Below are 26,554 nucleotides of genomic sequence, written 5' to 3' on the forward strand. Positions count from 1 at the left end.
CCAGAATACTACTCAGCAATAAAAAGGAGTGAACAGTTGTCCCTCGGTGTCTGCAGGGGATTGGCTCCAGGACCCCCTGCAGATACCAAAGTCCGCAGATGCTGAGATCTTTTTTATGAAATGACATAATGTTTGTATACAGCCTCAGGTATACTCTAAGTACCTAATACAGTGTAAATGGTATGTACATAATCATACTGTATTTTAAATTTTCTACTGTTTTTATTGTTGTATTGTTGTTTTATATATTTTATTTTTTCCAAATATTCTCCATCCATGGTTCGTTGAATCTATGGATGAGGAACCTGCAGATATGGAGGGCCAGCTGTAGTGATACAGCTGCAACAACATGGATGGTAGCATAATCTCAAAAAAAATTCTGCTGAGTGAGGCCAGGCAAGGTGGATCTTGTCTGTAATCCTAGCACTTTGGGAGGCTGAGGCAGGCGGATCACTTGAGGTCAGAAGTTCGAAACCACCCTGGCCAACATGGCGAAACCTTGTCTCTACTAAAAATACAAAAATTAGCCAGGTGTGGTGGCATGCGCCTGTAATCCCAGCTACTCGGAAGGCTGAGGCAGGAGAACCACTTGAACCTGGGAGGTGGAGGTTGCAGTGAGCCTAGGTCATGCCGCTGCACTGCAGCCTGGGCGACAGAGTGAGATTCCATTTCAAAAACAAAAAAAAAATTAGGCTTTGTGAAAGGAGCCAAACACAAGAGGCTACGTGCTATATGATTTCATTTATAAGACATTCTGGAAAAGGCAAAAGTATAGGAACAGAAATCAGATTAGTAGCTAACAGGGGCTGATGGTGGGAGGATGGGATTGCCTACAAAGGGACAGGAGGGGCCTTTTTGGGGCATCAGAAATGCTTTATATTGGGAATGTGGTGGTGGTTATGTAACTATACATTTGTCAGACTCATCAAACTGTACACTTAAAAAGCGTGAATGTTACTATATGAAAATTATACCTCAATGAACCTAAGAAAATAATAAAACAAACCTAAAGAACCAACTAAGTAAAAATAAATCTCAGAAAAAAATAACTTACAGTTTTTCCAGTTCAACAGTCATCATGAGAATGTTCTTAAGTGTTGTAAGTGGGACTAGCGTTGTTCCCATGTCTCTGAAGAAGAAAGCCGAAACATTCATGATATGAGCCCCAATAAAAAATTCTGTACTTAACAATTCAATTTTGGCTTCTCTATTAAACAAGCCAGCTCAAGAGTTTATTTGCTGTAGAATTCCAGGGAGCTCTTATTAAAGAAATTAAAGTTGATTTGCATCATCAAATTAATGATACTCAAGAGCAGAACTTACACTTTTTTTTTTTTTACCATTATCTTCTCATTTTCATATTGCACTCACCATCTTATTTACTCTTTTCTTTATTTTTAGAATAATGAACACCTTTTCCCCTTTGCTTTCTTGGTTAAATAATATTCCTCCATGTGTCTACATGTTCCAAATCTATATTGGTTCTTCAATGCTGTTCTCTTCCCCTGCTGGCTGTCTTGACCATTATACATCCTCTTAATTTTTTTCTTCGCCATTAACTTTTTTTCAATAACCCAGTTAAAATTTAAATTATGACATTTTAGCCTAAATGCAAAATACTTAAGCTTTGATGAGAAATTTAAAAAGCATAAATCATCTCTTGACTCATGAGAGTACTATAGTACTTACAGATATTTTAATGCTGGCAATTTAAAGAGATACGGATCTTCAACAGTTGTCAGAGGATTGTGATTGAGAATTCTGAAAAATGGAATGGAATTAAAATAACCTGCATTTTCAATGTGTAAAACTGCATGAAAAGTTTACATTCATTTTTTGATATGGAACTTGTAGGTAAAAAAGAAAAAAATGTTTCCTGTCTTTACCTAAGAAATCACCATTAGACTCCGTAAAGCACTATTCCTATGGGAACTACCAAGGTCTCTAGAAGATAAAGGATAGAACGCGGGGAAGAACTACAAGGAAAAAAAAGGTGGATAGCAAAGAAAAAATATGCCACAGAACTTTTCAGGTCAAAAACCCTAAAAGTGAGTATGTTGGTAGGAAGCCCTGACTGTGGAGGAAACAGTATTTCTAGCATCCTCCATAATTCAAGTTGCTCATCATAATTCAAGTTGTTCATCTATTTTTTTTTTTTTTTTTTTTGAGATGGAGTCTCGCTCTTGTTGCCCAGGCTGGAGTGCAATGGCTCGATCTTGGCTCACTGCAACCTCCGCCTCCCAGGTTCAAGTGATTCTCCTGTTCTGCCTCAGCCTTCCGAGTAGCTGGGATTACAGGCACCCACCACCACGCCCAGCTAATTTTTGTATTTTTAGTAGAGACGGGGTTTTACCATGTTGGCCAGGCTGGTTTTGAACTCTTGACCTCAGGTGATCTACCTGCCTCAGCCTCCCAAACTGATAGGATTACTGGCATAAGCCACTGCGGCTGGCTGCTTGTCTTTTATCTTTATAAAGTTTTTAAAATTTATGGTTTAATTTGCACAGTTAAAAAAAAATAGGACCAATTCTTTTGCTTTATAGCCAAAGAAGAAGGAATAAATCTAAGAGGAGGAACTGGTCAAAACCATACTCCCACTTGTCTTCTTGTATGACATCACAGCCTTTCTTACATTGCATGTAATCACCTGTCCACTTGTCAGGCTCCTGGACTATAAGCGCTTTGAGGGCAGAGACCACATTTTTTTTTTTTTTTTTTTCTGAGACGGAGTCTCACTCTGTCGCCCAGGCTGGAGTGCAGTGGAGCAATCTTGGCTCACTGCAATCTCCACCTCCCAGGTTCAAGCAATTCTCCTGCTTTAGCCTCCCAAGTAGCTGGGATTACAGGTGCCCGCCACCATGCCCTGTCATCCCCGTGCCTGGCATGATGTCTGAAATGTATTAGGCATTTAACAAATGTTTATTGAATAAACAAATGACATTTTGTTCATATGTCAATAAAATGAATAAATTGATTTTGATGCAAATTTTTATTCCAAAATGCTGGAATCGATTTTCTTTTTAATTCTTTAAGGTGAACAAGAAAAATAAAAGAAACAGGAAGAAATAAAAGAAAATCTACCTTTAGGTTAACCCAAGAATCATCTTTGTACTTAGGCAGAAATTATAAAAATAATAATTATTACAGTGAGTATCTACTGGGTTGCCAGGTATTTGTGATCAGCAAATACCTTATGTGGTAGATATTATTATTGCCCTATGTTTAAATGAGGAAACTGAGGCACAGAGAGGTTATATAACTTGTCCTAGGTCACCAAGCTATTAAGCAGCAAAGCTGTAATGTGAACTCATGTGTTTAATCTGTATGAAGAAAAAGGGTTTATTTTAACCTTAGCTTTTTAAAAAATTTTTACTTTCGTTCTTCATTCTTTTTCTCTCTCTTTTTCCTTCCTTCCTTCCCTCCCCCTTTCTTCTATTTTCTTTCCTTTCCTTTCTCCTCTCCCCTCCACTCCCCTCCCCTCCCCACCCAAACAGGGTCTTACCCCATTGACCAGGCTGGAGTGCAGTGGCATGATCTTGGCTCACTGCAACCTCCTCTTCCCAAGCTCAGGTAATCCTCCTTCCTCAGTCTCCCAAATAGCTGGGACTATAGGCACGCACCACCACGCCTGGCTATTTTTTGTGTTTTTAGTACAGATGGGAGTTTCACCATGTTTGCCAGGCTGGTCTTGAACTCCTGATCTCAAGTGATCCGCCTGCCTTGGCCTCCCAAAGTGCTGGTGTGAGCCACTGGGCCCAGCCTTAATTGTGAGAAGACTAAATACAGAAGTGCCTTTCAACCTTCTTCTACTCTGGGAGGACCTCTATGAGAATTACAATTTCTCATTAGCAGGGCACGGCAGTGCTTGCCTGTAATTCCAGCTGTTTCAGAGGCTGAGGCAGGAGAATTGCTTGAACCCGGGAGGCGGAGGTTGCAGTGAGCCAAGATCAAGCCACTGTACTCCAGCCTGGGCGATAGAGCAAAAAAAAGTGGATTACAGTTTCTCTTTTTAGGTCTTTCCCCTAATCATTTCCCATGATTAAAATAGTTAATTAGTCTATGGTCAATGAGACTTTTTTTTTTAAGAGACACATTCTCACTCACTTTGTTGCCCAGGCTGGAGAGCAGTGGCTATTCACAGCCATGATCCCACTAGTGATCAGCATGGGAGTTTTGACCTGCTCTATTCCTGAACTGGGCTGGCACACCCCTTTTTAGGCAACCTGATGGTCTCCTTTTCCCGGGAGGTCACCATACTGATGCTGAACTTAGTCCGGACACCCAATCAGCATAGCATGCTACAGCCCAGAATTCCTGGACTCAAAGGATCCTTCTTCCTTTGCGTCCCGAGTATCTGGGACTACAGGCATGTGCCTAGTGAGCCTTCAGAGATTTAAAATCATGTTGTAAGTGACATCAGTGAAAATGGTGGAATAAAGACATCCGGGCTGGGCGCGGTGGCTCACGCCTGTAATCCCAGCACTTTGGGAGGCCGAGGCAGGCGGATCACGAGGTCAGGGGATCGAGACCATCCTGGCTAACAAGGCGAAACCCCGTCTGTACTAAATATACAAAAATTAGCTGGGCGTGGTGGCAGGCGCCTGTAGTCCCAACTACTCGGGAGGCTGAGGCAGGAGAATTGTGTGAACCCGGGAGGTGGAGCTTGCAGTGAGATGAGATTACGCCACTGCACTCCAGCCTGGGCAACAGAGTGAGACTCTGTCTCAAAAAAAAAAAAAAAAAAAAGAGACATCCAAAAATTCATCCCTTCATAAAAGCAACAAATACCAAAAAAATAGCAAAAAAAAAAAAAAAAAAAAATTGACCAGAATAAACTTTTTCAGAACTCTAGAAATGTAACCAAAGTCTTGCAGCAACCCAAGGAGCATTTATTCAAGAAAAATTTCTGTAAGAACAGTGAGATTTGTGTTAACTTGCCTTAGACCATTCCTCACTCTCTAGCTCAGTAGTCGCCTTGGAAAACAGCCCACATCCCCAACCAGAGGGAGCAGAATGGAGCTGGAGCTCCTTCAAAGCCTTATTCTCAGTTAACTGTCATGATGTCATCTGTCTGGTGGTTCCCTGGAAGACCTCATTTGAAAGGTTTGTCTTTATTTGACCAGAATGAAAGCTGTCTAGTGCTAAAGCCTCTCCACAGAGGGTGTTTTTGGAAAACAATTACAGACAAGTGTTTTAACATGGCAACTGTATTCGGCAATGAATAACAGTTTGGGGGAAAAAAGCCTAATCAAAAAGCTTAATAGGAAAAGCTGAGGAATAAGATGTCCACAGGAATTTGAAACACTCTGATATATGCTTGGGAAACTAGAAGTCCATAAGACACATTCCTGGCAATTTGGAATGTCATGCGCATGCATAGGGCAGACTGTCAGCATGGTCAGGAAAGACCTACTAAGTTCATAAACTCTCACCCCTGGCTGACACCTTGAGGTTCTGCACAAGCAAGAAGTGAAAGCTAAGGCATGGCTGTAAATTGTCTAGCTGAGTGCTGAAGGTATGCCCCAACATGTACACAGAGCCCCTTGGCAAAAACTAGGAGACTTATCAGTTCCAAGAATTTAAGTAAATCTTCATTTAATCATTACCTGATCGGTTAGCTAACCGAGGAGGAACTTTAGTGGGAACACATGACATATAATGCGAGACTTTACAGAAGAAGTTCAGAAAAGTCACTAAATAAATAGCAACTACTAACACAAGCAGGAGTAACACCAAACCCTGGCAGCATGGATCTGATTTTGAGAATTGCTACATTATATTATTTAAAATATTCAATTTTTAACAAACATTTATGAAAGATGCAAGGAAACAAAGTATGGCCCAAACACATGGTTGGGGGAGAAATAAGCAGAAATTGTCCCTGAGAAGGACCAGATGTTAGACTTACTAGACAAAGATTTTTTTATTTTTTATAGGTGGAGTCTTGCAAAGTTACCCAGGGTGGTCTTGAACTCCTGGCCTCAGCCTCAACCTCAGCCTCAGCCTCCCAAAGTGCTGGGATTATAGGCACGAGCCACCATGCCTGGCCTAGAGAAGGATTTAATTCAGTTATTTAAAATATGTTCAAAGAGATAAGAGAAACGATTCAGTTCTGTAGACTAGAGAACTAAAGGAAAGTATGAAAGCAATGTCTCATCAAATAGAGAATATCGATAAAGAGATAGAAACCATAAAAAGGAGTCAAATAGAAATTCTAGAGTTGAAAAGTATGGTAACTGAAATGGAAAAATTATTAGAGGTTCTCAATGGCACATTACAGCAGGCTGAAGACAGAATGGGGAACTTAAAGGTTAATTGAGATTGTTTACTCTGAGGAACAGAAATAAAAATGAATGAAAGTGAATGGAATCTCAGAGACCTGTTTGTGGAACACATCATCAAGCTTACTAACGTACACATAATGAGCGTCCCAGGAGACGAAAAACAGAAAAAAGGAGAAAGCATATTTGAAGAAATGATGGCCCCAAACTTCCCAAACATGATGAAAAACAATCTGCATATTCAAGAAGCTCAAGGAACTACAGGTAGGAAAAACTGAGGGATCCACATCTAAACATACTGTAATCAAACTGACAGAAGCCAAAGACAGAATATCTTGAAAGCAGCAAGAGAAAAACAACTCATCACATATAAGGGATCCTCAATAAGATTAATAGCTAATTTCTCTTCAAAAACAATGCAGGTGCTGGGCATGGTTGCTCACACCTGTACTCCCAGTACCTTGGGAGGCTTGAGGCTCAAGAATTGCTTGAAGCCAGGAGTTGGATACCAGCACTGGCAATAGAGTAAAACCCTGTCTCTACAAAAAATTTAAAAATAACTGGGCATGCCCGTCTGGGATGTGAGGAGCGCCTCTGCCCGGCCGCAACCCCATCTGGGAGGTGAGGAGCGTTTCTGCCTGGCCGCCCCGTCTGAGAAGTGAGGAGCCCCCCCGCCCAGCAGCCGCCCCGTCTGAGAAGTGAGGAGCCCCTCCGCCCGGCAGCCGCCCCGTCCGGGAGGGAGGTGGGGGGCAGCCCCCGCCCAGCCAGCTGCCCCGTCCGGGAGGGAGGTGGGGGCCAGCCCCCGCCTGGCCAGCTGCCCCGTCCGGGAGGGAGGTGGGGGGCGCCTCTGCCCGGCTGCCCCTTCTGGGAAGTGAGGAGCCCCTCTGCCCGGCCGCCACCCCGTCTGGGAGGTGTACCCAACAGCTCATTGAGAACGGGCCATGATGACGATGGCGGTTTTGTTGAATAGAAAAGGGGGAAATGTGGGGAAAAGATACAGAAATCAGATTGTTGCTGTGTCTGTGTAGAAAGAAGTAGACATAGGAGACTCCATTTTGTTCTGTACTAAGAAAAATTCTTCTGCCTTGGGATGCTGTTGATCTATGACCTTACCCCCAACCCAGTGCTCTCTGAAACATGTGCTGTGTCCACTCAGGGTTGAATGGATTAAGGGCGGTGCAAGATGTGCTTTGTTAAACAGATGCTTGAAGGCAGCATGCTCGTTAAGAGTCATCACCACTCCCTAATCTCAAGTACCCAGGGACACAAACACTGTGGAAGGCCGCAGGGTCCTCTGCCTAGGAAAACCAGAGACCTTTGTTCACTTGTTTATCTGCTGACCTTCCCTCCACTATTGTCCTATGACCCTGCCAAATCCCCCTCTGCGAGAAACACCCAAGAATGATCAATAAAAAAAAATTAAAAAAAACAAAAACAAAAACAAAAACAACTGGGCATGGTGGTGCATGCCTGTAGTCTCAGCTACCCAGGAGGCTGAGGTGACAGCATTGCTTAAGCCTGGGAGGTGGAGGCTGCAACGATGTGAGTGGTTGCACCACTGCACTCCAGCCTGGGTAACAGAGCAAGACCCTGTCTAAAAACAAAGCAACCACACACAACAGTGGAGGACAAAATGCAATGAAATGGCATATTCAAAGTGCTGAAGAAACTGTCAACCAATAATTCTATACCTGTCAAAACTACCTTTGAAATTGAAGAGAAATTAAGATATTCTAGATAAATAAAAACTGAGAGACTTTGTTGCTAGAAGACCTGCCCTATAAGGAGTACTAACGTGAATCTGCACAAAGAAATAAAAAGCACTGGCTGGGCGCAGTGGCTCAGGCCTGTAATCCCAGCACTTTGGGAGGCTGAGGCTGGAGGATCACTTGAGGTCAAGAGGTTGAGACCAGCCTGGCAAACATGGTGAAACCCTGTCTCTACTAAAAATACAAAAATTAGCTGGGTGCGGTGTTACGTGCCTGCAGTCCCAGCTACTCAGGAGGCTGAGGCACTAGAATCGCTTGAACCTGGGAGGCAGAGGTTGCGGCGAGTAAAGATTGTGCCACTGCACTCTAGCCTGGGCAACAGAGTGAGACTCTGTCCCAAAATAAAGAAAAAAAAAATAAGAAAAAGATACTTACATAATGCAATAATTATAAATCTAGATGAACATAAAGTATATAAAGATGTAATGTGTGACAATAACAGTATAAAGGAGGGGGTGAGAGTGGAGCTTTAGAGAAGCAAAGTTTTTGTATACCATTGAAACAAAATTGGAATTAATCTGAACTACAACGTTATAAAATTAAGATGTAGCTGAGACTACAGGTGCGCACCACCACACTCGGCTAACTAAAAAAAATTTTTAGAGATAGGGTCTCACTATGTTGCCCAGGCTGGACTCAAACTCCTGGCCTCAAGCAATCCTCCTTCCTTGGCCTCCCAAAGTACAGGGATTATAGGTATGCACCACTGCATCTGGCCACAAACATTTTGTTTTTTTACTGTTCATTTTTCAAGACAGGTTTTCACTCTGTTTCCCAGGCTGGAGTGCAGTGGAACAATCATGGCTCACTGCAGCACCGATCTCCCAGGCTCAAGTGATCCTCCTGCCTTAGCCACCTGAGTAGCTGTGACTACAGGCATGTGCCACCACGTTCAGCTAACTTTTACATTTTTTTTGTAGAGATAAGCTCTCAGTATGTTGCCCTGGCTGGCCTTGAACTCCTGGGGTCAAGCAATCCTCCCACCGCAGCCTCCCAAAGTGCTAGGATGACAGGTGTGAGCCACTGCACTGCAAAAATACAGAAGACCAAATTATTAAAACTAGAAATGAGAGGGGACATTACTATTGTTCTTAGAGACATAAAAAGGATTATAATATGAATAAAAAGGATTATACATATAAACAATATATGCTAATAATTGGATAAGCTGGATGAAAGACACATTACCAGAAAGATATGAACTACTGAATCTGACTTGAGAAAAAAACAGAAAATCTGAATAGACAGACCTATGTCAAGTAAAGAGATTGAGGTAGTAATCAAAAAACTTTCCACTAAGAAAAGCTGAAGACCAGCAGGCAGCCTCACTGGTGAATCTACCAAATACTTAAAGAAGAATTAATACCAATCCTTCATAAAGTCTTTCAAAATACAGATGAGGAAAGAACATTTCCTAACTTATTCTATGAGGGTGATATTAACCTGGTATCCAAACTAAAGACATCACACACAAAAAATTACAGACCAGTATTTCTTATGAATGTAGATGGAAAAATGCTTGACAAAATCTGGCAAACCAAATTCAACAGAGTATTCTGTAAACATGAAGCAGATAATAATAGCACGATTCTCCAGATTGATCTATGGTTTCACTACAATTGTTGTTTTTTTGAGTGAAAAAGTTTTCATTTATTGGCCGGGCACGGTAGCTCATGCTTGTAATCCCAGCATTTTGGGAGGCTGAAGCAGATGGATCATCTGAGGTTAGGAGTTCGAGAGCAGCCTGATAAACATGCTGAAACCCCGTCTCCATTGGAGTCTCACTCTGTTGCCCAGGCTTGAGTGCAATGGTGTGACCTCGGCTTACTGCAACCTCCACCTCCCGGGTTCAAGTGATTCTCCTACCTCAGCCTCCTGAGTAGCTGGGATTACAGGCACCTGCCACCACGCCCTGCTAATTTTTGTACTTTTAGTAGACACGGGGTTTCACTATGTTGTCCAGGCTGGTCTCTTAACACCTGACCTCAGGCGATCCGCCTGCCTCAGCCTCCCAAAGTGCTGGGATTACAGGTGTGAGCCACTGCGCCCTGCTAACATATCCTCTTTCTAAAAAGCTACATATATTGCAAAGTATTGGAATAGGAATAACATAGCAGTTAGGTTGGGCATTTGGGTTGATTACATATCTTTGCTATTATCAGTACAATTCTTATCAAAATCCCAGCTGGCTTCTTTCCAGAAAGTGACAAGCTAGTTCTAAAATTATAATGCAATTTAAGGCACCCTAAATAGCAAAATAATCTTGTAAAATAACAAAGTGGGAAGACTCAAATGTCCCAATTTCAAAACCCAAATCAAATCTACAGCAATCACAGTGTGATACTGGAATGTGGACAGACAAATAAATCAATAGAATAGAATTGACAACCCAGAAATAAACCCTCACATTTATGGAAAATTGATTTTTGACAAGGGTGCTAAAACAATTCTACGTGGAAATAATGTTTTTTTTTTTTTTAAATGGTGCTGGAACAACTGAACGTCTATGTGCAAAATAATGAAGGTGGACCCCCTACATCTCACGCAATTATAAGAAATGATGCAAAATATGTCAAATACCTAAATGTAAGAGCCAAAACGATAAGACTCTTACACAAAAACATGGGAGTAAATCTCATGACCTTAAATTAGACAACAGTTTTTTCTTCTCCAAACTGGATCTTTTTTCTTTTAAAACAATTTTGTCTTTTGAATTTAATGAAATATTACTAGCTGAAGGCAGCCTGACATGGTGACAAGAATGTCAGACAGATGAAAGGGACACAGCCTGATTTAAAACCAAACACTGAACCTTTTTAAAGAAGAATAAGACATTTTATACACACACGACACCAAAAGCACAAACAACCAAAGGAAAAATAGATACATTAGATTTTATCAAAATTAAAAACTTTTGTGCATCAAAGGACACTAGCAAGAAAGTCACAGAACTCACAGATGAGAGAAAATATTGGCAAATTATCTGTTAAGGTCTAATATCCAGAGTATCCAGAAGATACACAGAATTCCTATAATTCAATAAAAAGACAAATCAATTTTTTAAATGGGCAGAGGATTTGAATAAATATTTCTTCAAAGAAGATATATAAATGGCTCATATACACATAAAAATGTTGAATGTCTTAAATCATTAGGGAAATGTCCATCAAAAACTGCAGCGAGATACTACTTTACACTCACTGGGATGGCTATGAGAAGAGACAGACAACGACAGTGTTGACAAAGACCCGGAGAAATTGAAACCCTCAAACATTGCAGATGGAAGTGTAAAGTGGAGCAGCCACTGTGGAAATCAGCCTGACAGGTCCTCAAAAAGTTAAACATAAGAGTTGCCATATGATGTAGCAATTCTGCTAGGAATGCACCCTAGAATTAAAAACATGTCCACACAAAAAGTAGTACATGCATGTCCATAGCAGCATTATTCATAAAAGCCAAAATAAAGTAGAACCAACCAAATGTCCACTAAGTGATGAATGGATGAACGGATATAATGATGGCTCCATACAATGGAATATCACTCAGCCTTGCAAAGGGATGATCCATGCTGCAGCATGGGAGGACCTTAGAAACAACATGCTTCATGAAAAGAAACTAGACACAGAAGGCCACATACTGTATGATTCATTTATATGAAATATCTAGAATAGGCAAATCCATAGGGACTCAAAGTAGATTAGTAGTTACCTGGGCCTGTGGGAAGACAGCACTGGGGAGTGATGGCTAATGGGTACCATGTTTCTTTTTGGGATGATGAAAATGTTCTGGGGTTAGATAATGGTGATTGTTTGCTATACAACCTTGAGAATATACTAACCGCCACTGAATTGTACACTTTATAATACTGCGTTGATGGTATGTGGATCAAGTCTCAATTTAACACAAAGAAGCATGTTGTACTGTATAGAACACCAGGTGCCAGAAGACCAAACATGCTGGCAGATGGAAAAAAGGGGAGTGAAGATTCACTCTCCCTTGACCAAGATCAGAGTGAGTCAGTGGCGAGGCTGGGAGCCACACAGCTTGTCCTGCCTTGTGATCCCCCTCCTCTTCCTATTCCAGATGGTTTTTCAGTGCCATTAACTTGTTTTGTAACACTAATATGCAATAAGATGATGTTACAAAGAGAAAGAATGTGAGTGCCACATGACTGGTTAAGTATGGATTCTCAAACTAGGGCTTTAAATATCCTTTGTGATTTTTTTTTGGCATGAAAACTTGTAAGACCACTGGTGGGCTCTGTACAAAGTCGGCTACCCCCTCATTCTATATCTTCCTCTGCCCACTTTCCTCCCAGCTATTAAAAATGAATGTAGGCTGGGCACAGCATCTCAAGCCTGTAATCTCAGCACTTTGGGAGGCCAAAGCAGAAGGAGAGCTTGAGCCCAGGAGTTTGAGTCCAGCCTGGGTAACAAAGTGAGACCCTGTTTCTATTTTTTTTTAAACACCAAAAATAATGACTGTAAGGCAGTATGTAGCCAAACAACTTAGCAAAGTTTGTTATCTTTCCTCCAAAATTCTCTCACTCTCCAAGCTTCCCTCTTTCTTGATAGCTCATCCATAGCCTTGAGCTCAGCATTACCTCTGAACTAGGAAGCTCTTCTCCAGCTGACATTAGGATCTTTGCATTTGTCCCTAATGAAATCAAAATATAGGGCCATTCGATATTATCCTATTTTCCTCCTGTTCTAAGGCATTCTTTTCTTGACTAAGGTTGTGCCTGGGCCATGGAGAGACTGAGTGGGAACTGGCTCAACGGCTCAAGTTTGAGGACTCTACAGCAACTCTTTTCCACAAACCAAATGATATGAATGTTTTTATTTATTTATATTTATGTTTCCACTTTTTAAAAGTCTTTTTGTAGAGATTGGGGTCTCACTTTGTTGCCGAGGCTGATCTTGAACTCCAGGGGCTCAAGCGATCTGCCCGTCTTGGCCTCCTAAAGTGCTGGGATTACAGGCATGAGCCAGCGCGCCCAGCCTCGAGTGTTTTTAGATTCACAGTAGATGATCATTTCCATTTCTGGTTCAAGTCCTTCATTTTATACATTAAACTAAGGTGCACTGACTCCCAGTCCATCGCCTTTTTGGTATCTTTATGGGAGTAAAATGTGGCAAGCTTTTTTCCAGCCTCAAAGACTGTCTCAAAGTAAAAGTTTAAGAAGTACTGCTCTAAGTAATTTTATTAAATATGCCTTATTAGATGAGGAAAACTGAAATATTTTTATACAAGCCTTTTGCTGTAGAACAATGGGACAGAATAAAGGTAGCTCACAAAATAAGGGAACATTTCTTGCCTGTTTTCTTTTTTTCCCTCCAAATTCTTCTGTACAGGTCCAGATAGATGGGCTATGTTTCCTTTCTATTAACTGAGGAGACAGAGATGAAAGGACTGGAGCATGTCATCACTGTCTTAAATGTACTGAAATTCTAACAGCTCTAGCTGAAAAAATGTCCAAAGCAGGCCGTGAAAATAAATTTAAATGACAAACTCCAAAATGATCTATGCTAGAATCCCAAGGCTGTCAGGGAAAACTGGTTCCATGGAAGAAGGTAGTCAAAGACATAAGCAGATGACCTAGACCCTCACCCAATATGCGCGATGTACTTGGGGAGAAAGTAACCTCTTTCCTTTATTCATCTACATAGCTTCGTGAGCCACACATCTCCCCACACCAAGCTCCTCCATACAAGACCTCGGACTGCATCACGTAAATGCTTTTTCAGGGGCAAAATCTAGAGAATCTGAAACGGTGGGCCTTTTTCTTTTCTTTTTTTTTTTTTTGAGATGAAGTCTCACTCTGTTGCCCAGGCTGGAGTGCAGTGCAGTGGTGTGATCTTGGCTCACTGCAACCTCCACCTCCTGGAGTCAAGTGATTCTCCTGCCTCAGCCTTCAGAGTAGCTGGGATCATAGATGCCTGTCCCCATGCCTGGTTAATTTTTGTATTTTTAGTAGAGACAGGGTTTCACCATGTTGGCCAGGCTGGTCTCGAACTTCTGAGCTCAAGTGATCCACCCACCTTGGCCTCCCAAAGTGCTGAGATTACAGCATGAGCCACCATGCCCAGCTGTGAGCCTGTATCTTAATCAAAGTCCTGAGAATAACCTTGAAGAAGACTCCCTTGCAATGAGCAACAACAGAAGAAGCAAGGGACCTGGAATCTGGCAGACCTGGGTTTGAATTCTGGCTCTGTCACTTTCTGGTGAAGTGACTTGAGTAATGAACATGAGCCTTTCTGGGTAGCGTTTACAGCACAAAGCAATTTGAGGAATAAATGAAAGAGCACATGTCTAGTGCCTAGCAACGCGCTGGACACAGTGCCGGTGCTCAGCCATCATGTCACACCAGCACTGACCGGTGAGCATAAACCCTGGGGATGCCCAGAGCTGGTACAGCCAGGAGCTCCAGAAGCGTGGGATTCTCAGAGGGAAGTGGAGCTCACTGCTCTACAGGTCCTGTTCAAGTTAGAAAGTAAGATACGATGCACACAAAGCCAAATTGTCATCATTCAGCTCCTATTACAGGGGAACTAAGAGCTGCACTGAAAATTACTTGCAAAGCTTGTAAGTGGTTCTGCCACTTATTAGCCATGTGAACCTTAGCAAATTACCTAGCGTCTCTGAGTTTCAACTTCCTCATCTGCAAAATAGAAATGATAATAATAACCGCATCACAAGAGTTGTTGGAAAAATGAAAATGAGGTATCATAGGAGGTAACATGTATGGAGCATTTACCATATGCCAAGCACTGTTCTAAGAACTTCGGACATGTTATCTCACTTGTATAAGTACTTAGGTGCCTACAACATAAACAGCACCTGGTAAATTAAGTATTGAAAAAATGCTATGGGGCAGAGGAAGAAATGCTAAGCTTCTGTGAGAAGAGAAGACAGCTTGTTACACAGGTGAAAAGAACAAGCTGCAGCTGAGAGAAGAAAAGTATAAGAGTTGCTAGGTGTGACAATCTCAAGACTTTTCAACCACTACAAATTTAAACAGCCACCCTAAATCACCCCAAAGGACAGACTCAAGTTGTTCTTTTTGTCTTTAATGTTTGCGCCTCTCCGAATCAGAGAAGAAGCTGCCAGGATTCCAGTACATACCAAAACATGATGACAATACCCTCAACTGTGCAAACTTTTGTGCATCTACCGCTATGTAAAGGAAGCTGACCTCAGTAGACTGGGGGGAACAGTAAGGCATGTTTGTGACCGAAGCTCAATTTGCCATCAGTGTGGCCACACCTACCTCACTAATATTCTAATAGTGGGATAAATAATTCAATAGGGATAAAGCCTGGATTTTCCTCTTATTCTCTCTCAGTGCTTACATTCTTGGCATGATATCGATGTGCCATAGACAAGCCAATATGTGAGTGTACTCTATCTGAATAAATATAGCCTTTCTACATTGCAAAGTCATCCAGTTTCTAAAATTATTGTTAGAACCAATGAAGTGACTAAGAGAATTTTAAAAAATAAGCCATCAGTCTGGACCTGTGTATAGGAATGAAGGAGAAGCACTTTAAAGTCAGGGAAAAAATATAAACATACTTAACATTTAGGATTATCAACCATTGCTGCTTTTCCATAAACCATTTCATACATGATTTCATCTGTAAGAGATATGATTATTGCCCCCATTCAGTGAGGGACTTTGATAGTTAGCCGTCTGGTCCTTCTTGCTTGGATGCCCTGCAAATAAATGTCCTCCTTTCCCCAATGCAAAACCTCAATGTGGTTGTTTGACTTTACTTCGCTTGGGCCAGCAGAATCCAGTTAAGTCCACTAATAAGCTCTTGGCCCGTCTTTGAGATGGATTTCAGATTCAAAATAGACTGACCCTATCACCCTGCTAATTTGGTCAGTCAGTATTTGTCAGTAACATAGAGGCTTCATTCAAGAGATTTACTGGGTTGTAACTATTGGAACCCAGGGATGATTTCAGGATTTTGTGGGGCCTGAGCCTTATCTAGTAAAAACATAAAAAAAAATTATGAATACAAAAATTTCCAGGGGCCCTCCCAGGACCTTGGAAGGGCCTGTGCAAGTGAGAAGCCTGGAAGGTTAGGCTCTATTCAATTCATCATCGATCAACAACAGCTGGGGCCTCTTTTTTTGTTTGTTTTTTACAAACTTGTGTAATGCAGGGAAATATATTGTTTCAACTTACAAACACCACAAAATGGTGTCATATTGGTCATAAAATTACTGGTACCTTCCCTTGGCATCTTGCCTTTGGAAAGAAATGCAGTGGGCCTATATGTCACATATGCCAAATATGACTCTGCAGTGTAGCTTTGTTTACCAGGAAGATTTGACTCCAAAGGAGCCCAGCCCCTAACATACACTTGGTGTGTTGAGACCCTTGTGCCAATCTTTGAAAGTAACTGTGACTTACTTTGAAGGGTACAGCTCTATTCTGTTTATATGAAATGAGTGCTAGTTTCCAATATCAGCTAGCTCTGATTTTTTCATCACCATGAAGCAAATGCCTTTTTCTGTTGTTTAAGATGAACACAGAAACTCAAGATGAGCAAGTTAGTGTCTCCTCAAGTCTTTCTTAACCCAGCCCCCATTCCTGCTTTGTCCTCTCCTTGTCACCCTGCCGTACAGATCCCCACATGGCTCTCATATGTTTTCCCATCAGCATCCGCTTCCTCCTTGAGGAATGAAAGTCCCCTGGGGACAAAGTCCTCATCTTGGTGTGTCTTTGAGATGGATTTTGTAGCCCCAGCACTTAGTACAGTACCTGGCACAAATGGACATGGCACTCTGAATGTTTTTGAGTGAATTCATTAATTTTTATCCACTGTGATTCCAGTGTTTTCCTGGTGTTGCCTACATAATTGTAGTGAAGCTGCCTAGATGATGATGATGATTATTATTATTATTATTATTTGAGACAGAGTCTCACTCTGTCCCTCAGGCTGGAGTGCAATGGTGCCATCTCGGCTCACTGCAACCTCCGCCTCCTGGTTTCAAGTGATTCTCCTGCCTCAGCCTCCTGAGTACCTAGGATTACAGTTGCCTGCCACCATGCCCAGCTAATTTTTGTATTTTTAGTAGAGACAGGTTTCACCATGTTGGTCAGGCTGGTCTTGAACTCCTGACCTCAGGTGATCCACCCACCTCAGCAAAGTGCTGGAATTACAGGCATGAGCCACTGCTCCCAGCCACCAGATTTTTATGAGGGACTCCCAGTGGTATAAAGTGCTTAGTAAAGATGGTGAGTTTAAAACATTTGTATTGATGCTACCTAAACCTCTTGGTGGAGGGACCTAATGAGCCTGTTCTCTGGTGTGAGGGCAAAAGAAAAACAGACCTTTAGTGTACTTTTCCTAAGTTATGCATCAGCAAATTAATGAGGACAGAGGGGAGCATGTGCAGAAACTGCTGCTCTAGTCCAGACACATCCTGAATGCCTCCCTCTATCTCGAAATGAACTGCGTGAAACTAGATTTCTGAACCACAAGGCAGGTGGAAAGTCTTTTCTAAAGTCAGATGTAGAGGAGAGAATCTTCACCTTGAGTCCCCTTCAGGCCATTGAATATACCCACTCTGATTTGATGGGTATGTTATACAGAGAAATCATAGAATTTTTGCAATTATGGCGGAAGAGTAGTCAGGAAAGTATATGGAATTAAGATACGGCGATATATTTTCTTTACAAAAGGTTTTTTTGCACAATAGCTTTACATAAACACCACCTTGGCCAGGCATGGTGGCTCACACCTGTAACCCCAGCACTTTGGGAGGCTGAGGTGGGCGGATCACCTGAGGTCACAGGAGTTCGAGACCAGCCTGGAGGGGAGGTTGGAGTGTAGTGGCACAATCTCGGCTCACTACAACTTCCACCTCCCGGGTTCAAGCTATTCTCGTGCCTCAGCCTCCCGATAGCTAGGATCACAGGCACCCGCCACCATGACCTGCTAATTTTTGTATTTTTAGTAGAGATGAGGTTTCGCCATATTGGCCAGGCTGGTCTCAAACTCCTGACCTCCAGTGATCCTCCCACCTTGGCCTCCCAAGGTGCTGGGATTACAGGCATGAGCCACCATTCTGGCCCTACAACTTTGGATTTGATTCCTGCTCATATGCAGAGTTTCTAACTGCTTAAATGTCTGCAACATTTAGCTGCAAGGAAGGAAGCTTAACACAAAGTCCTCCAGGGAGCAAAAAACTGCACCACCCAGCTAATTTTTTTGTATTTATAGTAGGGACAGGGTTTCACTATGTTGGCCAGGCTGGTGTTGAATTCCTGACCTCGGGTGATCCGCCCACCTCGGCTCCCAAAGTTCTGGGATTACAGGCCTGAGCCACCCCGCCCAGCAACAAGGCTAATTTGAGGGTCACTTCTTTGATGCCTTTTCTTGCCCATGCTATAGGTCAGAACTAGGACAAGCAGAGGAGGTCATATATAAGCTACGTAAGTCTCTTGGCCTCTTTGTACCTTAGCTTCCCCATTTGAGAAAAATGAATGGATCTTAAGACACGCTTTTCAGAGTTCATAATGGGCTTATACCCAGCTACCCAATAATTGTATGAGTTTTTGTAGATAAATAGTTGTTTACATGTATTCATCTTCTATTTCACTTACAACTTATGTAAAAACTGCATTCCGTGCCAGGCCTGAAATGTTCCAAAGCTGAGTTCTGTAATTACATTGCAACTAAGATTTCTAAAAAAAAAACACAAGCCAAAGAAAAAAATAATTATTTCAGAACATTTATCATTTGCCATGATTCTAATTTATATAGGATGGAACCTCAATCCTTTCTCTACGCACTAAGGAAATCTCACTGTGGAAGATACTGGCTTATGATTTATACTTTAACACTGCACATGTGGTGCATTAGATACAAAACAGTGAATGCTCAGTAAATACCTGTGTTAAGTGATCTTTATTTCTCTAGAACAGGATTTCACAACTTCAGTGCCATCAACATTTTGGACTATATAACTCTTTGCCATGGGCGTTTGTCTTATACCTTGAAGGATGTTTAGCAGCATCTCTGGCCTTTGCCCACCAGATGCCAGGAGCACACCCACAGTTTCGTCAACCAAAACTGTCTCCGGATATTACCAAATGCCACCTGAGTGCAAAATCACACAGCTGAGAACCACTGCTCTCTGATGATTCACTAAGATTTGTGTAATAATTCTCACAATAACCCTTGCTACAGACAAAAAGGATTTGCTGTATAATTTTAGTAGCTTTCTACTGGTAAAATTTTAATCATATTTCAAGAATAGCAAAGAGGTTTATAATTAAGTTTTATAAAAATTCCAAATGTAATCAAGTTATATTTGTAACTTACATAAACTTCAAAAATGGTAGTGGTTCAAATGTATGTCTTTCAATAGACTGTATTTTATTGCAGGATAAATCTCTAGGAAAAGGAAAAGGAAAATATTGCCTTGATTAGTTATTAAATGTCGATTGGTATGAATAATAGCAAGAGTTTAGAATAATATTGAATACACATTTTTTATCTCAACTCTAAACGTTTGGACTTGTATTTGAACTTTCCAGAGCCCCTAACCCTGCCCATACCTCTCCTAGAGTCTCATCTTCATGGTTTTAATAAATATACAACATAATAGACTTTGGAATTAATTTTTCCTGAGAGCAGTAGACTTGATTAGATGCCCTTTTGTAGTGTCATCAAATCTTAGATTATGAGCTCAAAGATTTTATCTCTATATATACAATTTCTAATATTAAAAAAATAGTCGGGCCGGGTGCAGTGGCTCAGGCCTGTAATCCAGCACTTTCGGAGGCCGAGGCTGGCAGATCCTGATGTCAGGATATCGAGACCATCCTGGCTAACATGGTGAAACCCCGTCTCTACAAAAAAAAATAAAAAATTAGCCAGGCCTAGTGGCACGTGCCTGTAGTCCTAGCTGCTCAGGAGGCTGAGGCAGGAGAATGGCATGAACCCAGGAAGCGGACCTTGCAGTGAGCCGAGATTGCACCACTGCACTCCAGCCTGGGCGACAGAGCGAGATTCCGTCTCAAACAAACAAAAACAAACAAACAAACAAACAAACAAAGTCTCACATTTCTACACCTTCTTAGTTTAGGTTTGTTTTCCTAAGCCAGTTCAATATCAGAAGAAATAAAAGACATCCTTTCACATCATTTGAAAGGAAGCTACCCCTTTACCTAATACATAACTTTGAACTAATTCAAATCATATTAATAGAATTAATTTCTATCATATTAATAGAAGTTCATTCTTGGTTTTATATTGCTTTAATATTTCATTAAAAAAAATTTCTTCAGTTATACAGTGATGGAGTTTGTCCCTCCCTCTTTACCTGGATGGTGTGACATTGTCTGGCTGATGTCTCCATCTCTAGTCTCTCCCTTCCTAAACCATCCTGCACACAGTCATCATATAAACTCTCCAGAAGTGGCTTGCAAAGACCACCATCTCCTGGGAAATTACTGAAGATGCAAATTCTTGGTCCCACTCTAGACCAACTGAATCAGTAACTATGAGGGTGGAGTCCAGAACTGAGTTCTAACGTGCCCTCTCAATGACTGTGATGCACATCTACCTTACAGCGCTGCTGTGGTAACACGGTTCCCCATGTTGGCTCCTCAGCTTGGCATTCAAAGCCCTAGAAGATCTGGCTCCATTTTCCTACTCTCCCTTCTTGTACTCTACGGGTACTCATGGCATTCCTTGAATACTTTCCTGTGTTTTGCCCTCCCATTTTCCTTTTGCAAGTTTAGAGTATTTTCCCCAAGATGTCTGTCTGATGTTACACAATGGCCCTTCAAAGTCCTATTCAAATGGCATTGTTCTAGTAACAACCTCCTGGGTCCAAATTGAAGGCATTTTTTCCTCTTCTATGTTCCAGAAACAATTTATCCTTCCTAGTGCCCACATCCATTTCTTCTTCTTAATGTAGTTATTTTTTATCCCATTTCTTCTGAGCATAAACTCCCTGAAAGCATGGACTAGGTCTTGCTCATCTGCATTGCCCACCATGTTTAAAACTGACACATGGAAATAAAGCAAACTCAAATATTTGTAAAATAAATGAATAGCTGGGGGAGTGAGTAGAAGGAAAATAACTATTTTAAAGGAAATGTAGTTTTATTATTTCATGGTTTCTGTAGCACTTTGGCATCCACCTGAGGGTCTTTACACCGTACACTTTCCTTAAGCCTTCTATATTTGAAAGAATCTGTTTGCAAAAGAGCATCACTAATGAGCTTAATAAGGATTAATGACATACACAACTCTATGGACAAAGGGTAAGAATCAAGCTTTCATAGCAATGAACATAGTATCTTCTTGTCTCTAAAGAGACTGAAATACAGGGATCCCTTTCTTGGTAACAGGGCTGGGGCGATCGTTATTTTGTAATTAGTGAAGAGTTAGGGGTATTTCTGATGTGCTTCTTAGTGTAAACATTTCTAGCTCTACCAGTTAACCATCATTTTAAACATCTGTTTTAATGTAACAATTCCTGAAATGAAATCCTTAATACCAGTCTATTCTCTTGGTAGCTTAATATTTTTGATAATATTATTGATATAATTCAGCTATTTTTAATATTTAAATGTTAATTTAATTCCGATTAAATTACCAAAAAATTCTGGATTAATGATGTTCAAATGAATGCAGGTGGTCTCCATTTTCTTCTCCTTTAGGCAACCATCTGAAGTTAACTTTAGTTCCTTTCATCCTACTAAACCAACTTTTTGATTTTTTTTGGTGAAGGTCAGACAGTAAATATTTTAGGTTTTGTGGGCCACATATGATCTCTCGCATATTTCTCTGTTTCTTTTCTTTTTCTTTCACAGTCCCTTTAAAAATGCAAAAACCATTCTTAACTTAATGGGCTATTTAAAAATAGACCATAGATTAGATTGGATCTATTGGTTGTAGACTGAATAGAAGAAGAATGATATGTGAACCCTTATAAAACAAGGTTCATATGGGTGTCAGTCACTGCTCAGATTTTCTTACCACGTGAAATTTTTTTGTCTGTATTTTGTCTATGTAACTTAAATACTGAAAATGCACAGGAAGTAGCTAGTGCTAGAGATGGGCTGAGACCCTATACAAACTTACAGAATTGCAGAATTTTATTGCTCAAAGAAATCTGAGAGATTATCTAATTTGAACCCCTTATTCATTTTACAGATAATATGACTAAAAACTCATAAATATAATTAACTAACTTACAAATACTGGAGGGATAGCAGGCCTTCAAATGAATCCTTGTGTAATTCAGTCAAGTTATTTTCTCTGAGAATTCTGGAAAATGAAGAAGTTATTTCTAGATTAATATGCAAACTACAACTATTTGCTACACAGAACCGTCTCCTGCATGTGGAGGAAAGCTGGGTCATGGTCACACACACACACACACACACACACACACTCAAGCACACCCCAACCAACTCTTCCCACCAAATTCTATTATTTCATGCCTCCTCTCTAGATCACAAAATCCCTTTTAGAATCCAACTCTGGGTGGCACCAAGATCAGCAGAACCTCCATTTCCTCCTCTCTTTTCCCAAACCTTATTATGAAAGCCCCACATGGAACCATGTCAGGGCTGCAAGTGAAGCCATTCAACCTTTTTCCCCCCATCAAAAAAATTGGAGAACTATAGTGTGCATAAAGTGCACATAACATAAATGTTGTTTATATTTAATTTAATTTTTGAGACAGGGTCTCACTCTGTTCCCAGACTGGTCTCAAACTCCTGGCTCAAGTGATCCTCCTGTCTCTGCTTCCCAAAGTGCTGTGACTGCAGACATGAGCCACCTCACCTGGCCAAATATTCAGTTTAATAATTATGAAGCAGATACCCATGTAAACATCGTTACAAAAGATCATTGCTAGCATGCCAGAAGCTCCAGTGTGCCCCTTTTCAATCATATCCCTCTCTCTAACCCTAATAGGTAACCACTATCCTGACCGTTGTAATAATTTTCTTGTTTTTAAAATGTAGTTCTGGCCTGGCGTGGTGGCTCATGCCTGTAATCCCAGCACTCCGGAAAGCCAAGGTGGGTGAATCACCCACGGTCATGAGTTTGAGACCAGCCTGGCCAACATGGTGAAACCCTGTCTCTACTAAAAATATATAAATTAGCTGGGTGTGATGGAGGGCACCTGTAATTCCAGCTACCCAGGAGGCTGAGGCAGGAGAATCGCTTGAACCCGGGAGGTGGAGGTTGCAGTGAGCCAAGATCGCACCATTGCACTCCAGCCTGGGCAACAAGAACAAAATTCCATCTGAAAAAATAAATAAAGCAATTCTCCTGCCTCAGCTTCCCAAGTAGATGGGATTACAGGCACCCACCACCATGCCTGGCTACTTTTTGTATTTTTAGTAGAGACGGGGTTTCGCCCTATCGGCCAGGCTGGTCTCAAACTCCTGACCTCAGGTGATCCGCCTACCTCCCAAGGTGCTGGGATTAAAGGCGTGAGCCACCGCGCCTAGCATATGTTTATTTTTAATTTAGAACTCATCATGGCTTGTCTATATACATTGAAATAATGATGTGACACACAAACTGTTGTGAAAAATGTCAGTTACTTTGAATGTAAGCATTTTTTCCAAAATCACTTATGTGTCTAAACCAATTCCTTCTATAAATCAGTAAGAAAATGATAAAACAATTCAACAGGAAAATGAACAAAGGCCAGAAAACTCAGAGAAGAAACACAAATGTTCAATAAACATATAAAGATATTTAATTAAATTCATGAGTAATCAGAAAAATTCACATTTAGATGGAATTCCTTTTATTCATCCATAACTTCAGCAAAAAGTTGGAGAATACCCAGCGGTGAAAAGGTGTCGGGAAATGAATGCTGTCATATTTTGCTGACAATAGAGTAAGTTGGCACAAAATTTTTGAAGGCAATTAAAATTTTATATCTACAAAGTCTTCACCCCAAGAATTCCATTTCAAGATATCTATGCTACAGGAATACTTGCCCATGTTCACAAAGAAGCATGTACAGGGATTTCATTGCAGCAATGCATGTAACAAGAAAACTAAGCATAATCTAAACATTCATCAATGGGGGAATTATTAAATAAACCATGATGCATCCATACTATGGATTATGCAGGAGTTTAAATGAATGGTGTGACCCTCTAAGTACTGGGAAGGAAAGAAATCTAAGGCATATCATGAAGTGAAAGAATCAAGTTGCAAGATGTTACCCTTTATGTGAAGAAAAAATTTTAAAACCACAAATCTATTTTGCTTTATGTAAATATGTATGTAGGTAAATGAGGAAAAGTCTGGAAGCATGTATACTAAATGCAGAGTAGCATTACTTCAGGGATGAGGGAGTAGGGCACAAGGAGAGTTTTTGTTATATCTGTTATTGCATTTTTATACATTAAAAATGGAATCATGGGCTGCGGGTGGTGGCTCATGCCTGTAATATGAACACTCTAAGAGGCCAAGGTGGGAGGATCACTTGAGCCCAAGAGTTCAAGACCAGCCTAAGCAGCATAGGAAGACCCTGTCTCTACAAAAAATACAAAATTAGGTGGGTGTGGTGGCATGCACCTGTGGTCCCAGCTACTGGGGAGGCTGAGGTGAGAGGATCACTTGGGCCTGGGAGGTGAAGGCTGCAGTGAGCTGTGATTGTGCCACTGCACTGCAGCCCAGAGGACAAAGTAAGACCCTGTCTCTGGAAAAAAAAAAAAAAAAAGAGAACAAAAAGGAATATAACCATGTATTATTTGTAAGATAAAAAATAAATTTAAATTGCCTCTTATTTTAAAGAGAGCCTACCAAATTTAATTTTAAAATAACCATACGATTGCAATCAACAGTGATTGATTTGGGGCATGGAGGAGAAATATCTTTCCTCAGAGGTACCGACCTCAAAATTCTGGACCAAGAAGGATCTTACAATGCAGTTAGCTTTTTGTCATATTTGGAGAGAATATACTCACAGTTTCTCGGTCCAACTGTATGCTTTCCATACATTTCCATCAATGTAAGAAATATAGTTTCCTTGGAAATTTCTGTGAAGAAACACAGTTTATATCCTTGAATAGGTAGGAAAACAATGAACACGATAAGTAAAAGAATCATTGCAACCTTGTTGGGGATATTCAGAAACAGAAAATAACACCTGCTTTCTCATTTCCAGAGCTAATCAGCTTCCCAGTTTGCACAATTCATCAAGAAATTATGCGGGGTCACTGGCACAAATGATGAGGCATCTCCTGGGAGCTTAACTTCTTATCCATCCCATCTCTTGGACAGATGATGCCAGTTAATTACTTTGAATGTAAGTATTTTATCTAAAAGCACTTATGTGTCTAAACAGACTTCTACAAATCAGTACCAAAATGGTAAATAATTCCACAGAAATATGGGCAAAAGCTTATCATTATCAACAAATGAGAAGAAAGAAACCCTATGCCAGGTAACACCAAAGCTTTGGCCCAGTGCCCTCTGTTGAAACATCCTAGGCTTTTTCTTTCCACTCCTATTACAACTGATCTGATTTGGCCCCTTCACACTTCACTCCTTGATTTTGCTAGACCTTTCTATTTTGTCTCCCTGAATTAAGCTTTTCCTTTTGGACACTTTACATATGGATTCTAAAACAATCCTCTGCATGTCTACACTTGCACATAATGCAAAAAACAAAATAAAATAAAATAATCTTCCTGTTTTAATCATTTAATCTCTCTTGCTTGGAAACTTTCAATGGCTTTCCATACCTCATTGTGTAACTTTCAAACTCCTATAGCTGACAATCAAGGTTTTACAGGATCGTATCTTCATTGCTCCCTCACCTAATTCTTTGTAGCCACATTGGTCTACTAAATTCCAACCATACCTGTAGCCATGCGTTTGCCTAGACTGTACTCCCATTTTTTTTCTATTTAACAAATTATAGCTACTCTTTAAGACCCAAGTAAAGTTTTAGCTTACCCATGTAGCATCTCCACACCTCAAGGATCACAGATTCTGGCAAATTCTAGCACCAATGGTCTGCATTATCTTTTAGTACTTAATTATATATACCTCCCTTTTTATGCCTATTCTCTTTCTTCCCTTTTTTTTTTTTTTTTTTTTTTGAGATGGAGTCTTGCTCTGTCACCCAGGCTGGAGTGCAGTGGTGCAATCTCGGCTCACTGCAAGCTCTGCCTCCCAGGTTCACGCCATTCTCCTGCCTCAGCCTCCCGAGTAGCTGGGACTCCAGGCATCCAGCACCATGCCTGGCTAATTTTTTTCTGTATTTTTAGTAGAGATGGGGTTTCACCATGTTAGCCAGGATGGTCTTGATCTCCTGACCTCGTGATCTGCCCGCCTCGGCCTCCCAAAGTGCTGGGATTACAGGCGTGAGCCACCACACCCAGCCTCTTCCCTCCTATCATTTTCGTGTTCTGGAGACAGTAGCATACTTGGCCCTGGGTTTGACATAAAACTAGTTCTACATATAGAAAGCTAGGGACAAAGACGA

General features: G+C 41.0%; 2 protein-coding genes across 5 annotated transcripts in view; one reads left to right on the top strand and one right to left on the bottom strand.

Annotated features, from left to right (window-relative positions):
* ARL17A (ADP ribosylation factor like GTPase 17A) overlaps window positions 1-25,648 on the top strand; it is a 66,783-nt gene extending 41,135 nt beyond the window's left edge. The window contains exons 5-6 of one of the 4 annotated variants that reach the window (XM_063598980.1): window positions 13,720-13,823; window positions 25,229-25,644. In XM_063598980.1, the coding sequence (XP_063455050.1) occupies window positions 13,720-13,785 (66 nt within the window). In that variant the 3' untranslated portion in view covers window positions 13,786-13,823; window positions 25,229-25,644. Of the gene's footprint in view, window positions 1-13,719; window positions 15,494-25,228 lie in introns of those variants that run through there. The other 3 variants (XM_063598981.1, XM_063598979.1, XM_063598982.1) reach the window with 3 other exon arrangements.
* Window positions 1-26,554, bottom strand: part of LRRC37A (leucine rich repeat containing 37A) — a 44,806-nt gene that overhangs the window by 13,843 nt on the left and 4,409 nt on the right. The window contains 6 exon segments of the mRNA XM_063598978.1: window positions 1,055-1,129; window positions 1,690-1,761; window positions 18,672-18,752; window positions 19,393-19,464; window positions 22,282-22,353; window positions 25,029-25,100. Of these exon segments, the coding sequence (XP_063455048.1) occupies window positions 1,055-1,129; window positions 1,690-1,761; window positions 18,672-18,752; window positions 19,393-19,464; window positions 22,282-22,353; window positions 25,029-25,100 (444 nt within the window).

The sequence above is a fragment of the Pan paniscus genome, chromosome 19, assembly GCF_029289425.2.
Source record: "Pan paniscus chromosome 19, NHGRI_mPanPan1-v2.0_pri, whole genome shotgun sequence".
Lineage (NCBI taxonomy): Eukaryota > Metazoa > Chordata > Mammalia > Primates > Hominidae > Pan > Pan paniscus.